At 40.2% G+C, this 13,316-nt stretch overlaps 1 protein-coding gene and 1 long non-coding RNA gene across 3 annotated transcripts in view; one reads left to right on the forward strand and one right to left on the reverse strand.

Annotated features, from left to right (window-relative positions):
• The window catches only part of LOC143715484 (uncharacterized), a 71,557-nt gene that overhangs the window by 52,832 nt on the left and 5,409 nt on the right, over positions 1 to 13,316 (reverse strand). The gene's annotated exons all lie outside the window — the stretch shown is intronic.
• On the forward strand, positions 1,783 to 8,416 carry fzd4 (frizzled class receptor 4). The gene is made up of 2 exons (XM_077209007.1): positions 1,783 to 2,307; positions 4,996 to 8,416. The coding sequence occupies exons 1-2, from the start codon at positions 2,071 to 2,073 to the stop codon at positions 6,328 to 6,330; spliced, it is 1,572 nt and encodes a 523-aa protein (XP_077065122.1). The 5' UTR covers positions 1,783 to 2,070; the 3' UTR covers positions 6,331 to 8,416.

A 13,316-nucleotide genomic window follows, 5' to 3' on the forward strand; every position in this document is an offset into this window, starting at 1 on the left:
TTGAGTACAGGGGGACTTTAAATAAAAAGTCTCACCAAAAATATCACCTCACAATATATAAAGAGCAAAAGAAATGAGCATGCAACGTCCTATAGTTACGTTGTAAATTAGTAAGTCATGAAATTACCAAAAAGTACCAATAAATTACGTAACCGGTACTTCGTGTGTAAACTTATCTCTGAAGGATTTGCACGCAGGCGTCATGTTCAATTCGTTCATCAGGAGCAGTTTTCAATAAACTTTCCAAACATCTAATTTTAATTTCTGATTACAGTAGCTGTTGTGCAATTAATAAACCACACTTAGTACAATTATCCAGTTAATTTGCACATTTAAATAGCATTTTAAAGATGTTTTTTGGAGTGCATCATTAACTCCTAATGACTCTGAATTTAGTGTTTCACACGTCCAGTAACTCTCATTTAAAGTCATTATGGCTTGATTACCAGTCGACACTAACGTCTATTGTGTTGCACACCCTTGCATACCGTGCATCATGTTTGTCATTCTACAATGATCTTGATCACTGGGAATATTCGCGGACAATCAAACGGGCTGACTGAAGACTGCTGGGATTGTTGGAGCACAATCTATCGGCTCATTACCATTTTAATGGCTGCTCCACGGATACCAGCCCGCTTGTCTCCTCTTTCCCAGTTTGTCGTTTAAAAACTGCTAATTACTCCTGACCTCGGGCTGTCCGGGTCACGGGAGGGGGTTGGGAGCGGGCCGGGGGTTTTATTCTGATAGTTAGTGAGCAGTGAGGCGAAACAGAGGGAGGAGACGCATCAATCTAACGCTTGTAATCTGGGTTCAGACCCCAAATCTCTGTCCAAAAGACTTTCTTCACACGGACCACTTTAATCAGTTTGGATCCCTGCTGAACACAACTCAATATCTGTCTTTATTAAGATAACGAAAATACCTGGAGACAGTCGCAGAAACTTAGCCACTATGTTAAGATTGACCCACTAGCAGTTAGACAGAAGTAATCGTACTTTTTTTTATTTTCAAGCTTTTATGTAACTGACTTTAAAAAGTTAGGACTAGTCTTAAAGGATGAAAAATAGATGACTAACTTTTAAGACTTTAAGAATAGGCATGAAAAACCATCAGAGCAACTTTTGTTAGTCTCTTTGTTACATATGTTATATGTACTTACTATAGTAATAACAGTAAATAATGCATAATTACATGCAACTCTAATCCTAACCCTATAGTAAGTACACGTTGTTAATTAATATTACTCAGTACTGGGTTACACTTTATTTTAAAGTGTCTTTGTTAAACTGTAATTATACATTAAAGTACTAAGTAATATTAAGTAACTAAATGTACTTACTATAGGGTTAGGATTAGGGTTTGGTTTCGTTGCATGTAATTATGCATAATTTATATTTATTACTATAGTAACATGTAACAATGACACTGTAAAATGAAGCGTAACCACTACTTTTTATCTACAGGGAAACACTATAAAACACTCAATGTGGAGATGAACTTAAATGTATTATACATTTAATTAAATTAAATTATTTAAAAGTTAAACAAAAAAAGGAAATTCCTGAGTTAAATGCTGATTACCCCAGCAATAAACAATAATAAAAAAAACACTAAACTAAAAATAAAAGGGTGATAGCCTCCTGATGAAGAAATTATCTCTTTTTTATTGTGTGTTGTTATTGTGGCCACTCTAGGCCCCGCCCACATTCTCGAGCGGGCGCTCTGATTGGCTGACGCGCGTCCCGGGGCAGTTGTCCCGTCTCCGTCTAGACTCAACCGGGCAGAACCCGCGCGACCGCGCCACGGACACACCGGAGCCCGCACAAGAAACGGACGAGAGCGATACGGATTGTTACTCGTAGACTGTTAGGACGCTCGTGAGGTTGATTTCGGAACGGGACTAACGGGACACGGGGTCGTTTCACACTTTAACGGACTCTCTCGCGCTACCTCCCCTTTTGCTTTGCTCTGGCACGAGACTGTGAGAAAGTGAGAAAGTCTTGAACTCCGGCAAACTCGTGCTGAAATTCCGCGCTCCCGTGATTCGCTGGGATTGTCAATATCGTCATGGCTCGGTTCGGGTTCGGGCTCGCGCTGCTGGCTCTCGGGTTGGGGCTCGCGCACGCGTTCGGGGACGAGGAGGAGATGACCTGCGACCCGATCCGCATCTCCATGTGTCAGGATTTGGGATACAATGTGACCAAGATGCCGAACCTGGTGGGAAACGTGTTGCAGTCCGACGCCGAGCTCCAGCTGACCACATTTACACCATTAATACAGTACGGCTGCTCCAACCAGCTGAAGGTGAGAGCTTACAACACACACACACACACGGACACACACACACACTCTCTCTCTCTCTATCTCTCTCTCTCTCACACACACACACACACACACATATTCAGACTGTAACCAGAACCTACACACACTCTCTCTCTCTCTCTCTCTCTCTCTCTCACACACACACACACACACACACACATATTCAGACTGTAACCAGAACCTACACACTCTCTCTCTCTCTCTCTCTCTCTCACACACACACACACACACATATTCAGACTGTAACCAGAACCTTCACACACACACACACACACACTTTAAACTAGTCACTTTCCAAATCTTGACATGATATGAAAGCATCATTATTATTAAATTATTACAAAATTATCATAAAATGTTAAAATCAATCATGAATGATACAATTTTAATCGTATTATTGTTATTAATTATATTATTGTGACAAAGGAAATATTCAAATAATAGTGACGTATAAAAGTATAATGAATTAGAATAATAATTATTATAAGGCGTACTATTGTCGCAATTATGAATCAAATTGTGACAAAAGAAAGATTCAAATTATAATGATTTATACTAATAATTATATAATAATAAACATAAATATGATCATAATTTATTTATATTTTACAATAATTAGGCTACTATAAAAAATATTATGTATCTTATTGCTATTAATCATATTAATGTGGTGAAAGATTCAAACAATTTACAGTATTTAATAATTATATATACTGCATATTATATAATTAATATCAGTCCTATATAAGGACTATAATTATCCAATAATATTAGGATAATTATATAAAATTAATAATAATTATTAAGGTGCTAGTAATGTTTATAAACAATAATGTAAAAAAAGTCATGCCAATGTAGTTATCAATTGGAACTTTACCCAGAATTTGCTCACTCTCACACACACACACACACACACACACACACACACACACACACACACACACACACACACACACACACACACACACAAAGACCGTAGCAAGTATAAACATACCCATAAACACACTCACACATACACAAAGACACATACATGCATCAAGACCGTAGCCAGGATATACACACACACACACACACACACACACACACACACACTCTTGTCTTGTACATATATCTTTGTGAGGGCATTCATTGACACGCTGTAATCTCTAGCTCTTCACTCTAACTCTACCCATCACAACTAACTGCCCAACCTGAACATTAATCCTCAACCTTAAAAGCAAGTCTTGACCCTCGAACAGTTCTTTAAAGGCTCTCAGAAAGCGAGGACCAGCCGAAACGTCCTCACTTTACTCTCTTTGTCCTCACTCTGATGATCTAAAACTCAAACTGACACACACACACAGACACATACACGCATTAAGACCATAGCCAGGACACACACACACACACACACACAATCACATACTGTACACTCTACACACACAGTGTGTTTATCTCATTATACTTGTAACGACTAAATTCCTGGAACGGTCCTCGTGAATGCCGTAATAAACTCTTTAAACGGACTTGTGCTTGTGTACATTAGTAAGAGGTGTTCATAAACTGCCACAATCATCTGTTTACATAATTATGAATATACGAGGAGCTTTCTGTTAGTGTGTAAATATATGAAGTATCTTAATAAGTATGCCTAACTACGTTGATTAATTTGAGGACAGCATGATGTCTGCAGTATGTCAAGTGTGTGTGTGTGTGTGTGTGTGTGTGTGTGTGTGTGTGTGTGTGTGTGTGTGTGTGTGTGTGTGTGTGTGTGAGCAGTGAAGACAGAGGCAGTTGTTGTTTTATTGATTCAGCGCAGAGAGAAAACCTCCCACTCGGATTCCCATGTGTGTTTGCGGGAGGATCTCGTGATTAAAGCTGCTTTAGATGCTACTGGTTATCACAAACATCTGAATGCCAGAGCACTTCAGTCCTTGGAAATATGATTAAAAGTGCCATATTGATGCATAAACATGTTGTTGTTTTAATGTTTTTAGTGCTGGGCAACGATAAATCTCGATTAATCGCATCCAAAATAAAAGTTTGTGTTTACATAATATATGTGTGTGTATATGTGTATAATTATTTTGTATATATAAATACACACACATATGCATGTATATACTTAAGATTTTTTTTAATTTATTTATAAAATATTTATATTTATATATATATATATATAGAATATAAATTATTTAGAAATATATATATACCGTATATACATGCAAATATTTATATATATATATATATGTGTGTTCATATAAATAATTATACACATACACACACACATATATTATGTAAACACAAACTTATTTTGGATGCGATTAATCGAGATTTATCGTTGCCCAGCACTAGTTTTTTTTAATGCACAATTGCTGATTTCTTGAAGTAAATGTAATGTGACCGCAGTGAAAGTCCATAGTATTTCCCAACTCATGCACACACACACACACCAGGAAAACCTGTAACGCACCAAATTAACGTCTCACCAGAAACACATGCAAGAGTGTGAGTTTCTCTGAAAATGTGCAATACTAGAAAATGCATTTTATTTTACTGTTTTTATTGCTCATGGTTAGTTCATGTTAGTTAAAACATTAACGTTAACAAATGAACCTTATTGTAAAGTATTACCAATGCATTCCTGATTTCCCAAGATTCTAATTCTTTTTTGTCTTTTCTTCCCTCCAGTTCTTCCTGTGCTCCGTCTACGTTCCCATGTGCACGGAGAAGGTTCCCATCCCGATCGGCCCGTGCGGAAGCATGTGCTTGTCCGTAAAACGGAAGTGTCTTCCGGTCCTGCAGGAGTTTGGCTTTGTGTGGCCGGAGCTGCTAAACTGCAGCCTTTTCCCGCCTACGAACGACCAGAACCACATGTGCATGGAGGGGCCGGGAGACGAGGATCCGCCGTTTCACGCGGCTCGACCGTTCGCGCCGCAGGAGGAGGAGTGTGTGGCGCTGGGAGCCGGCGTTGAGCAGTACGCTTGGGTGAAGCGTAGCGGGAGCTGTTTGCTACAGTGCGGATACGACGCGGGATTGTACCGACGGCAAGCTAAAGTTTTCACTGATGTTTGGATGGCGGTTTGGGCGGTTCTATGCTTCATATCTACTACGTTCACCGTGCTTACGTTCTTAGTCGACTCGTCACGGTTCTCCTACCCGGAGCGACCGATTATTTTCCTTAGCATGTGCTGCAACATTTATAGCGTGGCGTTCATCGTACGGCTAACCGTCGGTCGCGAGCGGATCTCGTGCGACATGGAAGAAGCGGCTGTTCCCGTTTTGGTCCAAGAGGGGTTGAAGAACACAGGATGCGCCATCGTTTTCCTCCTCACGTATTTCTTCGGGATGGCGAGCTCGATTTGGTGGGTGATCCTGACGCTAACGTGGTTCCTAGCGGCCGGGTTGAAGTGGGGTCACGAGGCTATCGAAATGCACAGCTCGTACTTCCACATCGCGGCTTGGGCAATTCCCGCCGTTAAAACCATCGTAATCCTCATTATGCGACTCGTGGACGCCGACGACCTCTCCGGGATGTGCTACGTTGGAAACCAGAACCTTGATGCGCTCACCGGATTCGTGGTTGCGCCACTTTTCACGTATCTAGTCATCGGGACTCTGTTTATCGCAGCCGGACTGGTTGCGCTTTTTAAGATCCGCTCGAATTTACAAAAAGACGGGACTAAGACGGACAAGCTGGAGAGGCTGATGGTTAAAATCGGAGTGTTTTCGGTGCTATACACGGTGCCAGCCACTTGCGTAATTGCATGCTACTTCTACGAAATTTCAAATTGGACTGACTTTCGTCAGTCAGCGCGGGATTCGTACATGGCGGCGGAGATGCTGCGGATCTTTATGTCTCTTCTGGTGGGAATCACATCGGGAATGTGGGTCTGGTCCGCTAAAACCCTTCACACGTGGCAGCGATGTTCCCACCGACTCGTTCACACCGGGAGAAACAATCGCGTCAAACGGACCGCCAATGGCTGGGTCAAACCGGGCAAAGGCAACGAGACCGTTGTGTGACCGGCACTCACGGTCCCTCTCGTCATGTAGCACTATCGTTCGTTCACTTTACGCAAAATGTTCTTAAGATGATCTTACACTGGACGGTGCAGTTTTTTTTCCTGTGTAAATATGCACTACACCTGCCTAACGTTAAACTCTCACTGAAGTGCCTTCGTTTTGTGCGGACGAGCTACTCGACCCGACCTGGTGCTGGATTCTGGGAAACATAGTTTTTTTGCTCCTCTGTGCCATTTACCTCGCTAGCTGGTTCATTTCTCCTGTGACTGAACGCTTATGAAACCGGTTACTGCTGCACGCCAAAAAAAAGTGTTCTTCCTCAGTACTTTTGTCTTGTTTTCCGGCACAAATATCTAAAAATTCTTAAATCAAGTTAGATTTACTTGAGGAGGAGAAAAAGGACTTGTTTTCTGAAAAATGTGTTTTTATTTGTGCTTAAAACAAGTAGGGATGAATGATATATCGGCCGCCATATCGGTATCGGTATATATATACATTTTTTATGTTATCGTTATCGGCCCGATAAGAAAATTTGGCTGATATATTAAAGCCGATAAATAATGTATTATTTCCTTCAGCTGAGACGCTTCAGATGCGCACTGTTCAACATGATGGTTTTGAATTGCTTAAAATATGATTGTAATCCTAAAAAAGTGCAACATGTGCAGTCATATAGGGTATTTATAATAGGCTAGAACATCATTATAATTGAGTGTTTGGGACGTGGTTTCTAATGGTGAGACTTTTGTTTTTGTAATCAGGCTCTCAGAAATTATATAAAAATTTGGATTTAGATTTATCGGCCGATATATCGGTTATCGGCTTTCATATATAAAGAATTATCGGTTATGGGTATCGGCCAAAATTTTCATATCGGTGCATCCCTAAAAACAAGAACAAATATCTGCCAACAATGTAAAAAAAAAAAAGTTGCTGCCTTACATTTTTTAAGTACATTCAACTTGAATGTTTAAGTCATTTCAACTTAAACTACATCAAACTGACTTAAAAAAACGAGTTGAAGCTTGTTTAACTTAAAAGTTAAAAATTGCTTAACTTATTTTGATGTTAAAGCAATGTAAAAACATGTTGTTTTAACTTAATTTTTTTAACCGGGAATGGAGTACGAAAAATCAACTATATTTAAAGAGGAAAATAAATATTTTTAACCCCACAGGCAGATTTTTTTTTTTTTTTTTTTTCAATGTAAAAACATATGTTGTCTTAACTTATTGATCAAATATATTTTTACAGCGAACAATCTACCTAATTTAAAAAGGTAAAAAAAAATCTTGTTTTAACCATAAACACTTAATTTTTATACATTTTTCAGTAAACAAGACAAGTCATTTTGGTTCTCAAGTAACATAATTTAAGACAAAAAACTGGATTAGAACATCTTTTTTGCAGCATGCTTTCAAGTTGTGTTGGAAATGCAGTTTTGTTGCGAAACATTGAAGCAGAAAGTCAGTGTCCAATGGCATGTCCGACAGAAGTATGTGTAAAGGTTACTTACTAATTTAAACTGTTGAAGCCGCTGCCATTTTGCGGTTTTAAATGACATTTCACATCTTGCACAACGTCACAATGATCAAATAAGTTTAAGAGTTGCTGTTTTTACAGGTCAGAAACTCTTATTGCAACAAAACGTGAACGCTTTATAAATTATTGCTCAGAGATTTCTACTGTCTGCCTTCAATATTTTAGTTACTGTCGTTTATTTTTGATATGACAAAGCTATGATGGGACTTTTTTTTTTGTGTGTGTGTGCTGTCAGACACACATTCACTCTAAATATGACACAAGACAATCACTGACCGTGCCGTACGGGACTCCCGTAGGGTCGATGAATGTATTGACCGATCTATTTTTACAAACATTATGAAAGTGCCTCAGAAACTCACATGCAGGTGGTACAGTCCTAGATTTCATGAAGGACTTCTGGATCGATTTGTACATAAACTGTTTGTAGTTGTAATACGTGTTAATTTTGTGTTATGAAATGCTAATTTATCTTTGTAAAAACTAAGAAACTTTATTTAAGAATGCTTTTGTATCAAATGAAAAATTAAACTTTGAAAACAAATTTCAGAGTCTGTGTGCATATTTTGTTTCGTTTTATAGACATTAAGTTCAGTCTCTCTCAGTATCTTCAGACGCCTTGTGACCCTAGTAAATCTGTATTATGTGGCCAGGAATTAAAGGATTGTTTTGGGCATTAGGTAGCAAATCTTTCTCCGCAGAATTAGAGGCTTGACTCCTTTTTAGATCAATTTTAAATTCCTCCACCCAGAATTTGGACAAAACACCCGGCCTGGCTTTGGGGTTTCTTGCAAGACACATTGTCATATGGTTTTAAAGCTCTTCAGAGGTAGTTAGTCTCAAAATACTTTCTGAGTAACATTCTGATTGAGGTGTAAAAACAACAAATTTATATAGGCTATACATTATCAATATTGGGGTTTTATGTGACCAAATGGCCCATAACCTAAAATAGTTGGGTTAATCGTTAGAATAAATACATGTTATTTCTAATTATTGTGGTTTAAATTTGTTTACAAATATTCTTAAAGTCACATCAGCTGATTTCTAATATGATGCTGCTCCCTACTGGTCATTTGAAGCACTACAGATGAGGCTGATACAGGAGAACAGACAGAAAAACTATTAGATTTCTGTTGCATCCTATTTAAAAAATCTTTTTTTTTAGCTAATTTTTATAATAAAAAGCAATAAATTAACATTTTAAGACACTGAACAGTTAGTTGTGGAAATGGTTGTCTCAGTGATAGATGTATAACTTCTAGGAAATATGCTTCAACAATAGTAAATGCTACTTAAAGTCAACTTGAAGTTGCATTTGCAACACATTTGCGGGACTTGACTGTATCCACCAGACCAGAGATGCCCAAACTAGCCCGCGATGACCTTTGATTTGGCCCGACACGTCCACTTTCAGAAGTAAGTGGAAAAAACATGCCATTGAACTATATCTTCATTTTTAATGTATCTTTTTGAATATTTCTTGTTTGTTTTTGTTTTAACTTGATGTTTTAACAGTGAATTTCATTAAAGCGGCCACATTATGCCTTTTTCAAAGTCTTGATTATGTTTTTGGGCTCTACTAGAACAGGTTTTCATGCTTAAGTTTAAGTTTAAACATAAAGTTTAAAAATGTAAATATAGGCTAAAACATTATTTTCCTCATATTCTCCGTTGTTGCAGCTTGTCTCTTCCCAGTCAGTCAGTAACGCTCTGTTTACTTCCTGTCTCTATGAAGAAAAGCACACTGTGCTCTGATTGGTCGGCTGGATCAGTGTGTTGTGATTGGTCGAGCGCTTCGAGTGTGTTTGGGAAATGTCCCGCTCTTACCATAACCACCTAGCCTGGCTAACGTCAGACCTCCTCTCATTGAGACGTAGGTCTGGGAACCACATGTTCATTTTCTCGTATTTGAGGTGTGGTTTACGAATGCCCAGAGCCGTTTATTGGGTGCTACGAATGTCTATAAAATGCGCCTGTACGTAGCTCATAGCCAATCGTTTCAATTATACCAGATTACGTATGTAGAGCGACAGAAATTAGACGAGGAAGACGACGATGGGTCAGAGATTTAACTAAACTACTTAGAACAATATCTAAGGCTGCATTGAAAGGTAACTTCATCTACTGCCATGTTGGATCCATAGGTATAAACAAACTGCTTCGGTGTGTCGCATAGACGTCGTCATCGTCTTGCTGCTCCCTTCCCTGTTCTGTGATTGGTTCCCTCGCTGAGGCGAAAATCTGGTCCATGGAATCCAGGCTGCCTAGCAGCGTGAATAAAATCGTGCTGCACGCAAGGCAGCAAGGGGAAACCCAGGCTAATAACCACCAGTTTAAAAGGAATAGTTCACCCAAAAATGTAAATTCTGTCAGTATTTACTCTCCCTCATGTTGTTCAACCCCGTAAGACCTTCGTTCATCTTCGGAACACGAATTAAGATATTTTTGATTAAATCTGAGAGCTGGATCACTCCTCCATAGGCTTCTAAGGGATTGAAACTTGCCGGCCTCGAAAAGTCATTAAAGACATCGTTAAAATAGTCCAAGTGACTACAGTGGCTCAATCTTAAGTTTATCATGTGACGAGAATACTTTTTGTGCGCAAAAACAAACAAAAATAACGACTATTTCAACTATTCATTTCCTTCTCTGTTGGCCTCGAGTCAGTTAGCGTAGTGCGATTGCGTAGAGCTACGTCACACGTAGGCTCACTATTCCTACTTTGCACGTGACGATACAAGTGCTGGCTGGCGGGCAAGAACGTCGTTCTCTAGCAAGGAAACCCAGTAAACTAATCAAGGATCTTGCCAGGACGTCGCCAGTTTTAATATGAAAAAGTTGGTGTTTTGAGGTGTAAACGACATGCCAGATAGTTGTTGTGGGATTGGATGCACTATTATTCAGCATAATCGGGTTAAGAACGTGCATGTAAACGCGCTCATTCCCTTAAAGTGAAAGTAGAAACGGACTGAGCTTTCAGCATCTGTCGCTGCATTAACGCCGCGTTCTCTCAGAGACGACGATGGATATAACGGTATAGCGACGATCTTAATTTACTGGCTTAATATTTCTCTTGTGGACCTACATTAATGACAGTAAAAAATTGTTTCGTCATGTTAGTGATATTATTAATATTTAGTAATTGTATTGTTTTTAGTGTTATTAGAGTCATTAAACGTTTTGTTAATGTGCTATGGAAACAAAATAGCCTCACTATATAATTGATTGTAGGCTAGTATTGGAAATTTGCCGTTTTACAGCATTTGTTGCCCGCCAGGTATCCATAGTAGGTCACGTGACTGCAAAGTATGAATTGGCCGACGCTGGTCATGTGTGTGATGCGTGTGACGTACAACAGAAGCGTACGCTATTACAATAGTGAACTGACTCAAGGCCCACAGAGAAGGAAATGAATAGTTGAAATAAAGTCGTTATTTTTGTTTTTTTGCGCATGAAATGTATTCTCGTCGTTTGATAAACTTAAGATTGAGCCACTGTAGTCACTCGGACTATTTTAACGACATCTCTAACCCTTTAACACACTACTAACTAGCTCAACCAGGCCCCGCCCCTTTATTCTGCATATGAATTATTATAATGAGGAATATTGTGATGTGTTCGTTCCTGGAAGAAACTCAAGGAGTATGGGGTCTCTGCGGAACAAAAGCGGGTGTTTCTAAATGTGTGGGCGTTTTCAAACTGGTGGGTGTTTATAAATCATGCAATGAAAATGATGCCTTTCACGTGACCCCGCCCCTAAACCTACCCTCATTGTGACATGGCAAATCAGGTAACGCGCTTGAAAACGCCCCTCTGTCGCCCACTGATCTGGTAACTCCTATTACTGTCCTGCAGAGACCTATATTTGAACTCAAGACTACAATGTAGGCGTTTCAGGGAGTTCAGAAACACTGACACTGATATAGCCTAGAGAAGAACTCAAACAGCAACATTACACACTAAACAAAGATGAACATGGAAAACAAGTATGTGCTCTTTAAAAAAAAAAAGGTTCATGTTGATATAATAGGACTAAGTTAGTTAAAAGAGATTCTACTTACTTAAGTGAAATGCATCAATAAGATTTGCCCTGTTATCTTTAATCAAGTTTAATTTTTGGTTGTAAAAAGCTTGGGCACCTCTGCATAAGACATTCGGTGCCATATAACAACAAACCAATCAGGGTTATAAAGTCTACTATTAGGATGTAACGTATCTTAGTAGTAACAAATATAGATTATTCAAGTTATTCACTCCTAAATCATGACCAAGCATACTGAAAACGTACTCGGTTACTAACGTAACCTCGGTTCTCTCTAGAGAGGGAACAAGTACTGCGTAATATCTTACGCTATGGGGAAAACCTCTTTTCCACGAGATATTGAAGCCAAAAATTATCCTTTAATTTTGATTAATGTAAAACGCTGTGCGGCAGCGTGCAGACATAGGCAAGACGGCTCGCGCGCCTATTGGCTGCCCTGCGGCCACAGCAGCAAGCCTATCGAGAGAGGCCCTGCGTGACGTGACATCCAATGGGGGTGCTTCGCGCCCATTTCGTCGCGTCCCGCCAGAATAGGCGTGGCCTTGGCCTATAAATACGCTCGACAGGCTGATACAAACTGGTTTTCAACGCTGAAGCGAACCAGCGCTGTTGTATGCACGGCAAGATACGCAGTACTCGTTCCCTCTCTAGAGAGAACCGAGGTTACGTTAGTAACCGAGTACGTTCTCTTACGAGAGTATCTCTCGTACTGCGTAATATCTTACGCTATGGGGAACACAATGTAAGACGCCGTGCGTACTGGGATCCGACACCAAAGTCCCAAGGGCAGTAGCCCGGGGCTCATATAGTGCATAATCACCGTAGACTCACAGAGAGTCGGAGAAGAGAGGCTACCAGCATCATTCCCCACGTAATAGCATCCCATAGGAGCTAGTTATGTCAACAGTATATCCCGCAGACAGGGTGAACGCGTTCAGCCTGAACTGGGCAAAAATACGGGCTATTCAACACCCATGGAGGTGTTCCATCGATCAGTGAGCGATACTCAATCAAAACTCAGCATTCTGCGCCGGCGCAGCGGGACAGATAGTACTGAATTCTAGACCGACAGAAGCTTGGCCTGTAAGGCGGGAACTTCTAGGTTATAGAACCTTATAAATGTAGACGGCGAGGCCCAGCCTGCCGCCATACAGATATCATGCAAGGAAATCCCACTAGACCACGCCCACGAAGAGGCCACGCCTCTCGTGGAGTGCGCTCTGACACCCAAAGGACACTGCAGGCCCTTAGAAGCGTAAGCCAGCGCTATGGCATCGACTATCCATCTGGATAGGCTCTGTTTTGATGCGGCCAGTCCCTTGGAGCGTCCGCCAAACAAAACAAAGAGCTGCTCGGTCTGCCTGAAGACAGACGAGCGGGACACATAAGCTCTCAGCAC

Source organism: Siphateles boraxobius, unplaced genomic scaffold (assembly GCF_051911475.1).
Source record: "Siphateles boraxobius isolate OS27281-9 unplaced genomic scaffold, OSU_SipBor_1 6, whole genome shotgun sequence".
NCBI classification, from domain to species: Eukaryota; Metazoa; Chordata; class Actinopteri; order Cypriniformes; family Leuciscidae; genus Siphateles; species Siphateles boraxobius.